General features: G+C 48.6%; 1 protein-coding gene across 6 annotated transcripts in view; it reads left to right on the forward strand.

Annotated features, from left to right (window-relative positions):
- The window catches only part of AFF3 (ALF transcription elongation factor 3), a 598401-nt gene that overhangs the window by 293275 nt on the left and 289657 nt on the right, over positions 1–15469 (forward strand). For all 6 annotated transcript variants that reach the window (XM_051842640.3, XM_089325977.1, XM_089325975.1 and 3 more), the window contains one exon: positions 7967–8014. In XM_051842640.3, coding sequence (XP_051698600.2) covers positions 7967–8014 — 48 coding nt within the window. The remainder of the gene's footprint in view (positions 1–7966; positions 8015–15469) is intronic.

Consider the following 15469-nt stretch of genomic DNA (forward strand, 5'->3'; position numbering starts at 1 on the left):
TGCTTCGAAGACAGCTCTTGGTGCGTGGAGCAGCAGGCTGGAGGCTGTCATGCTTGCTTCTGTCGCCTGTTAGCTTGGGGCTGTTTCACACAGCGCGTGTCCCTCCGCAGTGGCCGGCCTTCTCTTACCCTCTAGACCCTGCAGCTTTTCCAGGCTGCCACTTTGGTTGGAAGATGCCTTCAGAAGTCTCTGCCGATGATTCCTTTGCTGCTGCTCAAGTCTCTGGATGTCATTTGTTTCATGCCTGTAAGAAGCAGTTTATAAAAATTGTCTACTCTAGGCCAGCGCCACAGCTCACTAGGCTAATCCTCCGCCTGCGGCGCCAGCACACCGGGTTCTAGTCCCGGTCGGGGCGCCGGATTCTGTCCCGGTTGCCCCTCTTCCAGGCCAGCTCTCTGCTGTGGCCAGGGAGTGCAGTGGAGGATGGCCCAAGTGCTTGGGCCCTGCACCCCATGGGAGACCAGGATAAGCACCTGGCTCCTGCCATCGGATCAGCGCAGCATACCGGCTGCAGCGGCCATTGGGGGGTGAACCAGTGGCAAAGGAAGACCTTTCTCTCTCTCTTCTCACTGTCCACTCTGCCTGTCAAAAAAAAGTGCAATTATTTATAAAAATTGTCTACTCTTCCAATGCTCGACATCCAAGTCTGTATTCAAATGTTGCATGTTATTCTTGGGTGTTTGTTATGCTAGAAAGGAGGGTTGATGGAAAACTGGGTGATTTGTTTTTCTGTAAGCATGTAAGCCGTGGTGTTGGATAGAAAATAACCTTGATGGTTTTCATTTGCACTTTCTGACTGAATTTTACTACCCTTGTTGGCATTTGTCACGAAGTGATCATTTTTCATTAAGTTATTCAAACATAATCTCGGGTGTGTGTTTATTAGATTTCAAGTCTTTTTATTTTTATTTTATTTTTTGCCATAAACACCGTTAACATTTTTCTCCCCTACAAAGAGAGAGACTCTTGATGCTGGATTTTGCCTTATGATCAGTTCCATGCAATAGTAATCTCTCAAGAGACGGCGAAGAAGCTGGAGGCTCTGAAATGACAAAGCGGGCTAAGCTGATGGTTTTCTCTCCAGCTGTCCCCTGTGGTGGGACGGTCTCACACATGGTGTTAGAGGACATCGGCGAGGGAGTCTGCATTCTGTCCAAGTAGACTCCTTCTGAATAATGGCAGTGTATTTATTTATTTTTTATTTTTTAAAAATATTTATTTATTTGAAAGAGTTACACAGAGAGGAGGAGAGGCAGAGAGAAAGATAGAGAGAGGTCTTCCATCCACTGGTTCACTCCCCAGTTGGCTGCAATGGCCAGAGCTACACTGATCTGAAGCCAGGAGCTTCCTCTGGGTCTCCCACGCAGGTGCAGGGGCTCAAGCACTTGGGCCATCTTCCGCTGGTTTCCCAGGCCACAGCAGAGAGCTGGATCGGAAGTGGAGCAGCTAGGACTCAAACTGGCGCCCATATGGGATGTCGGTGCTTCAGGCGATGGCTTTACCCACTATGCCACAGCGCTGGCCCCATGGCAGTGTATTTAAAATGTGACATCAGAGTCCGGCGTTGTGACGTAGCTGGTAAAGCCGCCACCAGCAGTGCTGACATCCCATATGGGTGCCGGTTCAAGTCCTGGCTGCTCCCCTTCCGGTCCAACTCCCGGGGTCGGAGGGTAGGCTTTGGAATAAGCACAGTGGACAGACTGCCCTCCTGATGGAGAAAGCCGCAGGGAGCTGTAGGATTGCTTCCTTTCCTGAGTTGCCCAGTGAACATCACCGGAACATGAGTGCACCTGGGGATGTCTTACTTGGAACATCCTGGAGGCGTCTGAGTCTCGCCCTCATAGAGGGAAGGGCAGTTGTGCAGATTACGGTTCAGGTCCTGTACTCCCTGCTTCCTTTGAAGGAACTGAGCCTCTTATGGGAGCGGAAGGGAAAAACTAAATGCATTACCACTCTGATAGCTTGCTTTCACATACCCTACAGAAATTTTCCAGAAGAAATGGGAAAGCTCCAACAGTAGAGGCAAGAAGAAAATGCTGGGGCTGGCACTGGGGCTCAGCGGATGAAGGTGCCATCCGCAGCGCCAGCATCCCCTATGGGCTTTGATTTGAGTCCCAGCTGCTCCACTTCTGATCCAACTCCCCTACTAGTGTGCCTGGGAAAGAGGCAGAAGATGGCCCAAGTGCTTGGGCTCTGCCACTCACGTGGGAGACCTGGCTGGAGTTCCACGCTCCTGGCTTCAGCATGGTTCACTGCTGGCTATTGTGGTTATTTGGGGAGTGAACCAGAAGATGGAATGCCCCCCCCCCCAATTCTGCCATTCAAATGAATAAATGTTTAAAAAGAATGAAATGTTATATTACAAATTTAAGAGAAAACATTTAAATTCGATATTATAAATTTATTTAAAAATGTATAACTTCAGATAGTGAAAAGCTGGCAATGATAGGGACCAGTTCTTCCCTTGTGTGTGTGTGTGTGTGTGTGTTTTTTGTTTGTTTGTTTTTTGTTTTGACAAGCAGAGTGGACAGTGAGAGAGAGACACAGAGAGAAAGGCCTTCCTTTACCATTGGTTCACCTTCCAATGGCCGCTGCGGCCGGCGCACCGCGCTGATCCGATCGATGGCAGGAGCCAGGTGCTTCTCCTGGTCTCCCATGGGGTGCAGGGCCCAAGCACTTGGGCCATCCTCCACTGCACTCCCGGACCACAGCAGAGAGCTGGCCTGGAAGAGGGGCAACCGGGACAGAATCCGGCGCCCCAACCGGGACTAGAACCCGGTGTGCCGGCGCTGCAGGTGGAGGATTAGCCTAGTGAGCCGCGACGCCGGCCCCTTGTGTTTTCTAATGCTGCCTGCTTCCTCCTCTCAGACAAGCCTTCTCCCTACTCCCCAGCTGATATCAGCAGGATTTGTCGAATCAGCACTTATTTATAGCCTGTCTCCTCAAAGAGCACACATGGAAAGAGTTGATGTTGGTTGTGTGCACAGAGAGAACCCTGTTCAGGGAGTCAGACACACCCGAGACAGTGTTGGGAAAGGCCAGGAGAGAGAGAGAGAGAGACCCGTTGTCGTTCATTTCTGTTGCTATAAGCAAATGTGACAGACTGGGTGATTAATAAGGAATCAAAGTTTACTCAACCCACAGTTCCAGAGACTGGGAGGTCCCAGGTCCCAAGCCCCATCTGGTGAGGGCCCCCTTGCTGGTGGGAACCCTCTGCAGAGTTCCAAGGCAGTGCTGGGCGTCCCATGACATCAGGGCCTGGAGAAGAGACAGTGTCAAAAGTGGCTTTTGTAGGAGATCTGCTCAAGAAATAACCCATTCACTCACTAATCCGTGACCAGATTCATCCACTCGTGAGAGCCCTGCGTTTTGGCTGTGACCCAGTCACCTCTTAAATGTCCCACCTCTTACTACCTCACACAGGAATTAAATTTCAGCATGAGTTTTGGTAGAGGCATTCTAACCATGGCGCAAGTCTGCCTTTCCTTTCTTTTGGCTGAAGGCTTAACTGAAATTAATAGAATGTGCCAAATAGAATATTGTCAAATAACGTGATGCCACTTCTCCCGTTTACAGCAGTCATTCCCGTTCATGGCTGAAAGAATTGATGATGTGTCTTAATGGGGGGCATGGAATGGAGCAGTCCCAAATTTCTTTAATTGGTTGATTTCTTCAGCCACACTGAATTACTCTCTCCATCTTGTGCTGAAGTTCAGAATTCCATGATCAGAAAAGAAAAGCGCGTTCCTGATATAAATAATAAAATGTGTTCTTCCCTCAACTTCTCTATCCATCCTCTGGTGGTGGGGTAGGGAGCATGCATCTTATGGAAAGCCCATCAGCCAGCCTTCTGCTCACATGAACATCGCAGAGTAGTATTTGTCATTAGATTGTGCAAATCATTTGCACAGTGAGACTGAGGGCAGTGTGACAAAGCATGTGATAGATCGTAGAAGTCTCGCTGATGTCTGCCTGTCACGTTAGGCTTACAAGACCCAATCTTATCACTCCTGCCTGGGCCTCATGGTCTGTCTCTCTATGGCACTGGGAGTACCAGCTGCAGGGTTGTAGCTGATAGGATGGGAGATCTTGTAGCCCTCCTGTCATTGTCAGTTACCTGGAGAAACACGTGTGTGTTATGACTGTCCTGTGGTTTCTTTACCCAGTGTGGACAAGGCAGTGTGGAAGATGACCCCAGTAACAGCACTCGGGCACTTTATTGAGACGTGACTCAGTGTCAATTAGTGATCAGGATGCCGAGTTAACCGTGTCCGGTTCTTATCTCTTTATCCCGTCGGTGCGTTTTTGACAAGGTCAGCGCACTGACCACTTAAGTTTCTGAAAACCAAATGTGCTTTTAACTGCGAGCTCCAGTGGGATCTCTAATTTTCATTCTAAAAATAGTAGTAAAATTGAACAGCTTTGTCTTATGGCTAAGAGTCTGATAGAAAATTGATTGCTATAGGTTGAGCATCTTTTATCCAGGATACTTGGAACTAGAAGTCTTTGATATTGCAGATTTCGGAAAATTAACATATACATAATACGGGTGTGAGACCCAAGTCTAAACATGAAGTCATTTATTTTTCTTGCACCGTAGCCTAAAGGGAATGCTGTACAGTATTTTTGATGTACCTGTGTTTTGACTGACCTGTCGCATGATGGTGGGTGTGGTCGAATATTCCATTTGTGTCCTCAGCTGGTGCTTACAAAATTTTGGATTTTGCAGTGTTTTGGATTTTAGATTTTCAGATTAGGAATGCTATCAATCTGTAACTCTTTATTAATACTACCTGCTGGTAGAAGGCTAATATTTGTTTTTTAATTTACCTGTACCAATGTGAGGATTAGGTAAGTCAAATGAATTGCTAAAAGCTTCATAAATATATTCTGTTTAAGAATTTGTCTGTTTTTTTCCCAGTTATTTTTGGTTTTTTTTGTGGTTTTTTTTTTCTATCATTCCTCTCTGGTATACATATCTAGAATGTGGTGGAGACCATAGGTGCAGAGAGGAAGCTCAGGGTCTGAGTAGCAGGTGCACTAAGGGGCTAAGCAGATGCAGCTCCGGCTTCCCGCTGGGGGAGCTGGGAGTGGAGAGCAGCCTTGCAAGGAGACATGTGAGGGTCGGTGTGAAGTGGGCTGGCTTTGGGAGAGAACTGACTGCCTCCTGTCCACTGGTGACCCTGTCCTAAAAGAGGAGACTGACAGTGATGCTGTAGGGCTGAGGCTTCCCATAGCATCATGGGGTCTCTGAATTTGGGCTTACCTCATTGTGTTCTGACAACCAGGGCTGGGCTAGGCCAAAGCCGGTAGCCTGGAACTCAACCCGAGCCTCCCATATGGGTGACAGGGACCCAAGTACTTGAACCATCAGCACTGTCTCCCAGGGTCTGCACTAGGAGGTAGCTGGAGTCCAAGAGCCAGGTAATCGAACCCAGATCCCACAATGTGTGACGCAGGCATCTTAACCACACGGCCAGACCACACCTAGGTCTGTTTTTGAAATGCAAACGCCATCTGAGATGTGCCTTAGAGTCACACTGTTTGCAAGACCTGGGGTTTCCCACTGATTTAATCAAGCGGTTTTCCTGAAGTCCCACTTTTCCCAGTGCCCTGGGCTGGGTATGCCCATGAGACATTGCTGCTGCTGTCAGGGGTGGGGGCTTCTGGCTGTTCTTGAGCTGTGTGAACCCCCATTTGCCTGGCCAAGTGTGTGGCTCCTGCAAGTGGTAGGGTTTGGGGGAGCACACGCTAGGCACGGCTGCAGAGAAGGAGCTGAGTGGCGGGTGCTGGCTTCTAATTGAAGCGTAGTCAGAGGTCGCATGAGGTGAGACTGTTGTGACAGATTTCAAAATGGAACGATAGGAAAATGAGGTGGGTTCATCAGAGTCGGAGTCAATGCGGAGCAACAGCTTAGCAACTCAGCGGGAAACAACAGCTACAAAGCCTCAAAAAATACAGAGTAATTAAAATTTACCTCGCGCAGCCTCCTTCTCAGTGGGTGCCTTTCCAAGGGAAGCAGTAACTTTATTGTGAACGTATAAACACAAATTGGGAGATGTAAATTACAATGCACGTGTTAATCTTCTACATAAACATAGAAAGTTTTCGAAATGTAAATACAATCAGAGCTCACGACTGCAGCTGGAACCAGATTCCAAACAGGTGCTCCTGACCCGCCTGCCCCCTCTGTGCATGGAGAAAGGCGTGAAGACACAGACCTTTAGCCCATACTGTTTAACCTCACAGAAGGGGTACTACTTCCTGCCCCAATCTTCCCCCATGGGTTTACACATATGACGTCATATGACACATATGACATTGGAGGCTGGTGAGAGAGTGTGTGTTGGACAGTTGGCGGCAAGGAAAGGAGGAGGAAACTGACCCAGATTCTATCGGAGTTCATGTGTTATGTGTGAGTCTTCGCTGACCAATCAATTTTTAAAACATAATGGTTTCTTCACTTAGTTATTTGAAAGTGAGGTAAAGACTCCATCTGCTGGTTCGCTTCCCGACTGCCTACAGTTGCTGGGGTTGGCCAGGCCGAAGCCAGGAGCCGAGAAAGCACTCCAGGTCTCCCAGGAGGGTTGCAGGAACCCATCACCTGCTGCCTCCCAGGATGCACATTGGCAGCAGGAAGCTGGAATTGGAAGCAGAGCCAAGACTCAAAGCCAGGCAGTCTGAGAGAGGATTGCAGGTGTCTCAACTGCTAGGCCCAACACCTGCCCCAGAATTCTTTTATCCACCCCACCCCCTGAAGCATGCAGCTTCCCTTAATTTAAGCAGTTCTAAGAATTGAGCTCAGGCAGAGAGTATGAAAAAGTAGAAAATTTGCTGAACTGATAATGTTGGACAAACGTGTAGGTCCTTGCCCCGACTGCCTCTTGCCGCGAGAATGACTTGGGGCCAAGTCCCTCACTTCATCAGCCCACAGTTTCTGCATCTGTTAAGCCTGCAGTGAGTCCAAGGTGCTGTGCCATCCAAACTTTCTGTAGTGCCGTGCCCCGTGGATCCACTCTGCTCCACGCGGGGCCCTGGGGATCCAAGCCAGCACGGTGCCTTTCTTGAGTCCCCGGGCAAAAACGTGGCTGGGAAGATCCGATATGTTTCGCTTGCAGAGACCGTCTGTGCTGCGACGTAAGGCCAGGACTTCCTGGGACAGTTGTTGGGAGCCCCTTTTTCTAGACTCAGTTCTGGCACCTTCTCAGCTTTACAAGGGGCTGCCTCGTGGGCGATAAGCTGGCCTTCTTACCCAGTGTGGAGGGCGGGCTGTGTCAGAGGGATTGCTGTACCCCAGCAGAGGGCCTGGGGGTGCCAGGGCATCCTGGCCTCTGATAGATGCTCCCCAAGTGTCAGCTGCTACCTGAAGCCTCAGGGCCCCTGGACTCCCCGACAGCACAGAGCAGCATGGCTTATACAAGAAGGCGAAGTGGTCCCGAGGGGTGACACCCAGGGTGCCATGCTGAGGTTTCCTTTTGTGCCCAGGAAACCAGTGGACCTAGGCGTCGAGGACTGTGGACCTTCCCCGCCCCTCACCGGGCTTACTTAAGCTGTAGCAGCTTCTGCACCCATCACGTCCATGGCACGTGTTTGGTGGGCAAACCACATTCACCTTCACAGGGGGGGCCATGGGTGCCATGCTCTGATCGAGGCCTTGGTGGACCAAGCTCATTCCTGAGTTGTGTTCTGTACTCCTAGGGCCCCTGCTCAGCTTACTGTCCATGGGGCCTGAGCCCTGACACTCTAGGGCACGGGGGTATGGCACTCCAAGCCGGGGACAGGGGAACGCAGCAGGTGTAGTGGGAGCCAGCCAGCAGGGAACGGAGCTCTTCTCGAGTCCCAGTTTCAGCAACCCTCAGCCCAGACCCTCAGGCTTCCCCCCTAATTGAAAGCTTACTTGTCATCTTGTCTTTGTGACCCTAGGTTTCTTCCATTGGGCTTATTTTTTTTTTCTCTTTTCTTTCAGGAGAGTAGAGCTGGAGAAAGCAACAGCTGTGTTGAAGAAATAATTCGGGTAAGGATGTTCTCTTAAACATCTCTTGGCTGCATTGTCACAGGGAGCCATGGTTGGCTTGCTGTTCGGCATTTATGTAAATGACACTGTGTGAAATGCTTCTTGTAGAATCTTGTTTCCTCTCACCCCAGTGCCTTTGCACAGGCTGGGGCAACATGCTCTCAAACACTCAGCCGGAAGACAGAAGAACAGAACTCAGGTGACAGTTGCAGTTAAACTCACATTTGGATGCACTGTCTGTCTCGGTGCTACTTCCAAGCCTGTACTTTGCAAGTCAGAAAGGGGCTGGCTTGTGACTTTGCTCCTGAACGTGATGGGAGCCACAAGCCCCTGGCAGAGTTCCTGTCTTATTTCTCCATGGATCTGCCTGTCACTCTATCCCGTGTTGCTCTCTGCGTGTCTGTGCCTCCTGTCACCATTCCCTCTAGTGAAGACCCCATCCAAGAGCCAGCTTCATGCCCTGACTGAGCTAGGTGGGGCTGCGCCATCTTACTCGTGTTCTCCTGGGTATTCAAGCCTGCAGTCAGGACACCAGCATCAGCTCATGGCTTTTCTTCGCTCATACTTTTTCAGAGGAGTAACCTAGTGATTTATAGTTCTCAGAAAACTGATACTACACTGGGCGAAATACCAAGACAAATTAGACTACATGGTAGGGCAATTCCTTGTAAAAGAAAACACACACACACACACAACTTTATTTTAACATGTTCCCAACGTTTGGACATCCTACACACTTTTTTCTTGACTCACTAATGAGTTACAGCAATACTATATAATTTTGCATTGACAAGCTGTTTTTCAAAAGCAGGATTTTTTTTCTTTCTGGGAAGCATTATTCCATAAATAAATTGTTTAATTCTTAAGTTGACTAGCATAACTCATTGCATTTTTATTCGTTGAATGCAAACTATGTTTTCTTTTTGGCAGGGACTTTTATAGAAAACAAATGTCAAAGCAGGTCGCTTGATTTCTGGCACTTAAGTATATATTAAATAAAATCCATATTGCATTCTGTATCTCTGTTTCTCTGTTCTGTTTCAGGTTAAACAATGAGTATATCAGTAGTATAAGATGCTGATAGAACTTTGCCTGGTCTTTTTGCTTTCAACATACTTTCATGTTTGGAGTCCAAGGATTTTTATTTTTTTAGATTTACTTATTTATTTGAAAGAGTCAGAGAAAGGTATAGATAGAGAGATCTTCTATCCACTGGTTTGTTCCCCAGATGGCCACAGCAGCCAGAGCTGGGCCAGGCCAAAGCTAGGAGCCAGGAGCTTCATTCAGGTCTCCCACATCAGGGCCCCAAGCTTTTGGGCCATCTTCCAGTGCTTTTTCTCAGGCCATTAGCAAGGAGCTGTATTGCAAGTGGAGCACCTGGGACAGGAATTGGTGCCCAAATGGGATGCCAGCATCGCAGGCAGTGGCTTTATCTGCCTCTGCCACCACAGCAGCCCTGAAATAGTCTATTTTGAAGCCATCTTCTCTGATTGGTTGTCATAGCAGAACACACCAATCCCCCGTTCGGTTTCTCTAATGAGAAAAATTCTACTCACTGGTTTTGCTGATGGCACGGAATAAGTAAAAATCTGTCATTTGACCTTTCTCTTCCATTCTCCAAGCAGGGGTTGAAGTGTGAATGAAGACTTGAGCAATCTACTCAAAAGGATACGGTTTAACTAAAGTAAAATTCAGTTACAATAAAACCCAAGGCTGCCAGCAAGAGTTTGAAGCTTTCTAATTATTTTTCCTGCGGAGCCCTGATGACGCCTTATACCCCCCTTCCCCACTCCTGCCTTCCCACAGCTCCTCTCATACCTACCACTGCTGGCACTGCCCCTGCCATGACCTACCTTGAATCAGGTGTGGAATAAAGAGGGCAGGCGTGTGGTACAGTGGCTGGGTCACCAGTTGCAACACCTGAATCCCACATCCGGGAGCTTGGTTCAAGTTCCGGTTCCTCTGCTTAGGACCCAACTCCCTCGGAGACGGCAGACAGTAGCTCAGATGGCTGGGGCCCTGCTGCACACATAGAAACCCGGCTGCCAGACTGAGTTCCAGGCTCCTGCCTTCAGCCTGGCCCGTCCCTGACTCTTGTGGGCGTTTGGAGAAGGAACCAGTGGATGGAAGATATCCCTCCCCCCACTCCAGCCCCAATCTCTCTCTCTTTCTCTATCATTATCTCTTTACCTTTCAATAAAACGAAAAAGGGTTTTAAAACAAAAACTTCATGGAAAATACCCAGGGTCTTATGAGAGCTTGCTGTGGGGTCCATGTCCTACCTTTGGATCAAGAATGGGTTCCCTGAGGATGGGACAGTTGGAGGACCAACAGGGAGTCTGCCCCCAGGAAACCATGAGATGAGGGTTCCAAGGAGGGGAGACGTGGAAGCGCATGGCCTGGTCAAGGCCCTGGAAGGACAGGGAGGGCTGGGGTGGCCAGATCACAGGTAGTTAAAGCCAGGCCAGGGAGGGGAGAGGAGCAGAGCATGCTGGGGCCTTCTTCACCATGTGGGCAGCCTGTGAGGCATTTGAGCCGAGAATGATGCTGTCCCTACTGGCAATGGAAGCACAACCCTCTGGCTGCTGTGGAGACTGGAGGAGGAGGAGGGGGTGGAAGGCTATGGCAGGCAGGGAGCCTGGTGGTGCCCTCAGATGTGGGGAACTTCAGGGGAGATCCTGGCTTGGGTGGGAGGGAGCGGTCGAATCAGCTCATTTTTAGCGTGCAGAGTTTGATCAGCCTCTGAGACACTGGGGTGAACACGGAGAGCAGAGACCAGAGGTCCGAGCTGCAGGCTCACACTTTGGGTGAGTTAGCATAACATTGGTAGTAAAACCTTAGAAATAGGTACATACTTTTTTTGGAGAGAGACTGAAGACCACGAAGCAGTGACAGCCTCAACTTTGACTTGCGAAGGCCGAGGACGGGAAGATGCCTCTGACAAATAGCTGTGGGAGGCAGTGCTCAGAGATGCGGAGGGCAAGTTGCATAGGGAAGTGTCAGTGGTGAGAGAAGGTCAAGTTCAGTGTCCGGTGGGGGAGAGGAGGGAAGCTGCGGTGCTAAAGCCATCCGGTGGACTGAACAACAGAGGGGTCGTTGGTGACCTTTGTGAGTGTGGTTGCTGTGGTGCAGGGTTGCAAAAGGACAGGATGCAGACGAGAGGTAACAGAAGCCAGTGAGCTTGCAGAGCACTGGTGAGGAGAGCCTGCAGTTGCTCCTCCGCTCCCTGTGCACTGGCTCGTGTCCTTGGATCCGGTGGCAGTTACCGGATGAAGCCGTGCTGCCGTCTACGGAACACCCATCATGTCTGAGACACTGTTCAAAGTCTCAGTTAAGCTTCATGGCTGTTGTAGGAGGCAGCCACTGTTAACATTCCCATTTTGCAGATGAAGAGACTGAGCTGAGGGGAGGCTAAAAACATGCAGCTTGCCCAAAATAATGCAGCCAGCAGTTAGTGGTAGAGCGGGGATTTTTAACACAGGCCTGTGGCACCAGCCTAGTCTCTCTCGGCTACTGTGCTGTTTTCCTGAGTGCAAAAGTCCTCGTGGGCGTTGATGGAGCCACTGGGACCTTTTGCTGGGAAAAGGAGGTTTCCTGTTTCCACTGTTTATGCTTTGCAAGAACCAGGTCACGCGTGGGTGCCCTTAAACTCTCCTCAAACCTGTGGCCGTCATTATCAGCCTCATCTTTAACGTCTTCCTCTCTGTTCCCTTGTTTCTGCTGAGGTGACTGTTTGCAAGTCCTTTGAATATTACGTTATTGTTCTAATAGACCATTTTTAAAAATTTTTACTCAGAGAATTTTTTTTTTTTGACAGGCAGAGTGGATAGAGAGAGAGACAGAGAGAAGGGTCTTCCTTTTTGCCGTTGGTTCACCCTCCAGTGGCCGCCGCGACCGGTGCACCGCGCTGATCCAAAGGCAGGAGCCAGGTGCTTCTCCTGGTCTCCCATGGGGTGCAGGGCCCAAGTACTTGGGCCATCCTCCACTGCACTCCCTGGCCACAGCAGAGAGCTGGCCTGGAAGAGGGGCAACCGGGACAGAATCCGGCGCCCCGACTAGGACTAGAACTCGGTGTGCCGGTGCCGCTAGGTGGAGGATTAGCTTAGTGAGCCGCGGCACCGGCCTACTCAGAGACTTTTAATTCTAGGATCTAATACATTTGTGTATAATTGCAAAATTAGATCGGGGTTCTCTGAAGATGGGCAGTAAGGGCTAGAAGCCCCCATGCCTGATGTGTTGCTAGCAAGAGTTTTCTGAGTTGCTGTATTTCATCCTTAGAGGTTCCAGTGCTGTCTCGTGTAGGTTCTGTGATGGCATTACTCATTCACATAGTATATTTCTTCGGCAAAGTCTGTTTACTACTTAAAGGGGTGTTGCAAGGCTGTAATGCAGGATGCACACGTTTTATGCAAGACAGGTCGAGATGGTATTTGTTGAGGCTCCACTCGTGACATGGAGCTTTTGTCACGTCACCTTTGTCTGAAGAGCCCAGTGTTTGAGATTGAGCTGGGATTTAAGGAATGAATGTAGAGACAATCTCAGTGACTCATGTGAGCACGCTGCCTGCTCAGCTTTCGCCAGTAGCTGCTAACTTAATTCCAGCGTGCTGTGAGATGTCCGTAGTGAATGTTTACATGGAGCTGCATTTCTGGGAAGATGAAGGGAGAAGTGGCACTTCTTCAATTCTAGACACCCAAGCTAGTTGTCTGGCTTTCTAACTGACCAGACTTCAAGCAAGTAAAGGGAATGGTTTTTCCTTGGTTTTCCAGAAACTGAGGCGCCTTCTGGATAAGGTTTTTAGTTGTGGTCCCAGGAGATCTGTCATAGAAAATGCACATCGCTCTGCTGCCTCAGATGGACGGATCCCGGCGGGTGGCACAAGGGAAGCCTTGTGCTCAAGTGTCCACGTGCTTCTTGACCCGAGTGGAGACAGAGGAGCAGCTCTCTGCCTATGGGAAAACAGAGAACAAAGAGACGGCTTGTTTTAAATGACCTACTTGGGTCATCGGCAGAGCCAGACCCAGGTCAAATCGCCCCTGCTCCAGCCCAGACAGGCTCCTTCCCTAATTCATACCACTTCCTTTATAAATTATCTCATTTGTTTCACACAGTAAGGATTTCACTCCTGACAAAAAAAAAAAAACCTCCAGGGGCAAAGTCGGTGCTGACACAACAGTAGAGGAGCCTCATTCTTGGATCCCGTTACTACTGGTAGTTAAATAAAATCAAAACAGAAGTAAACCTGCTGTAGATAGATCTAGAGAAACTCACCAAGCAAAGCCCATGAATAAATCTTACCTAAGATAAATCAGTTCACTTGTGATGTTTCGTTGTGTTTGCTTTTTGCATTTGGCCATCTGAGTGGTTAGGGAGAGAGATCACTGTTTTCTGGCTTGTTTTGCATCTATAGCTGCACTTTCAATAGATGCTGTGATACCATTTCTGTTTACTGATCCCAAAAGCCTTCCCTCAATAGCCAGAGATGTCCTGCTACCTGTGAGGCATATGCCACAGCCTGCACCTGTGTTGCCAAGGCCATTTGGCTGTGCTATACAGTCTGTGTGACAACCCTGGAAGTCTACTATTTCTTTTTTCTTTTTTCTTTTTTGACAGGCAGAGTGGACAGTGAGAGAGACAGAGAGAAAGGTCTTCCTTTGCCGTTGGTTCACCCTCCAATGGCTGCCGTGGCCGGCGTGCTGTGGCCGGCGCACCGCGCTGATCCGATGGCAGGAGCCAGGTGCTTCTCCTGGTCTCCCATGGGGTGCAGGGCCCAAGCACTTGGGCCATCCTCCACTGCACTCCCTGGCCACAGCAGAGAACTGGCCTGGAAAAGGGGCAACTGGGACAGAATCCGGCACCCCAACCGGGACTAGAACCTGATGTGCTGGCGCCGCAAGGTGGAGGATTAGCCTAGTGAGCCATGGCGCTGGCCGTAAGTCTATTATTTCTAACAAGAGAATACTCTCATTCTGAATCTGCTGTGAGCTCCAAGATTTGGGGTGATGGCCAGAAGAACACTTGGAGGTCCGGAAACTCCTGTTGGGAGTGCATGGCTTAGCCATTCAGAATTTGCCTGTCTCCTTCTCATGTATTCCATTAGGGATTAAGACCAGGCAAATGTTAGCAGCCCAAGTATCTGAATCTTGTACCCTGACAGTAAAGGGTGACTTCAGATAATCTCAGAACCTGAGTCAGTTCTGCCTGGTGTGTGTGTGTGTGTGTGTGTGTGTGTGTGTGTGTGTGACTATTTCACTGTGCAGGGGTCACAGGCTCTTAGTAGGCATTTGGAGCTCTTCAGCTTTGCACCAGGGCACCAAGGCATTAAACGTACTTCTTATGTCTTCTTGAATTGATCTTGATCATTATTTAGTGACCTTGTCTCTTTTTACTGTTTTTGTCTTAAAGTCTGGGTTTTTTCCATTGCAACTATTCCTGCCTGCTTTTGTTTTTCCATTTGCCTGCAATATCTTGCATCCCTTCACTCTTAGCCTGTGTGTTTTCACTGGTGATGTGAGTTTATTATAGGCAGTGTATCATTGGGTCTTATTGTTTAATGCATTGAGCCAGTCTTGTAATTGGGGAATTTAGTCCATTTACATTGAAAAAAATTCTTCTGTTTGCTTTGAATTTCCCTTATTCTCTTTCTAATGGACTTTATAATTTTGCATGTCTTCAGGATGGTGCTATCTTCATTTTCCTTCTGTGTGTAGGACTCCCTGAAGCATCTTTCCTAAGGCCCTTCTGGTGGTGATGAATTCCCTCAGCTCTTGCTTGTTTTGTAAAATCATTATTTCTCTTTCATTTAGAAAGATCACTTCACTGGGTAAAGTATTCTTGGTTGTTAGTTATGTTTTTCAGAACTTGGAATATAGTATTCTGTCCCTCCTGGTCTGTAATGTTTCTGTTGAAAATTCTGCAGGAAATAGAATGATGGTTCCCTTAAAAGAGGCCTGGTGCTTTTGTCTTACAAATTTGAGGATTCTCTGTGTTGTACTTTTGAGCTTTTGACCACGGGGTGTCACAGTGAGGATCATTTGTGTTCTAACTGGGTTCCTGTAGGCCTCCTCTATTTGAGTGTTTTTGTCTTTGTCTAGAAGAGAGAAATTTCCAGCTACTGTGTCATTGAATAGATTTTTGTTAAAGCCTCTACTTCTCTGTTCACCCTCAGGAGTTCCCACAGCTCAAGTGTCTGTTCATTTCATGGTGCCCCAAAGGTCTCAGAGGTTATCTTCATCCATTTCATTAATCCTTGTATTATCTGGCTGATAGAATATTTCAGAAGGCCTGTCTTCCAGTTCATACATGCTTTCTGTGCTTGATTAGCCCATCACTGAGATGGAGCTGTGTGTTTTTCATCTGACTCACTGAGTTCTTCACTTCCAAGGCTCCTGTCTGGTTCTTTTTTAAGATGTCTGTCTCATTGCTGAATTCTCCATTCACATTATGCATTGTTTT

Source organism: Oryctolagus cuniculus, chromosome 2, assembly GCF_051225735.1.
Source record: "Oryctolagus cuniculus isolate XC-2025 breed Fujian yellow rabbit chromosome 2, ASM5122573v1, whole genome shotgun sequence".
NCBI lineage: Eukaryota > Metazoa > Chordata > Mammalia > Lagomorpha > Leporidae > Oryctolagus > Oryctolagus cuniculus.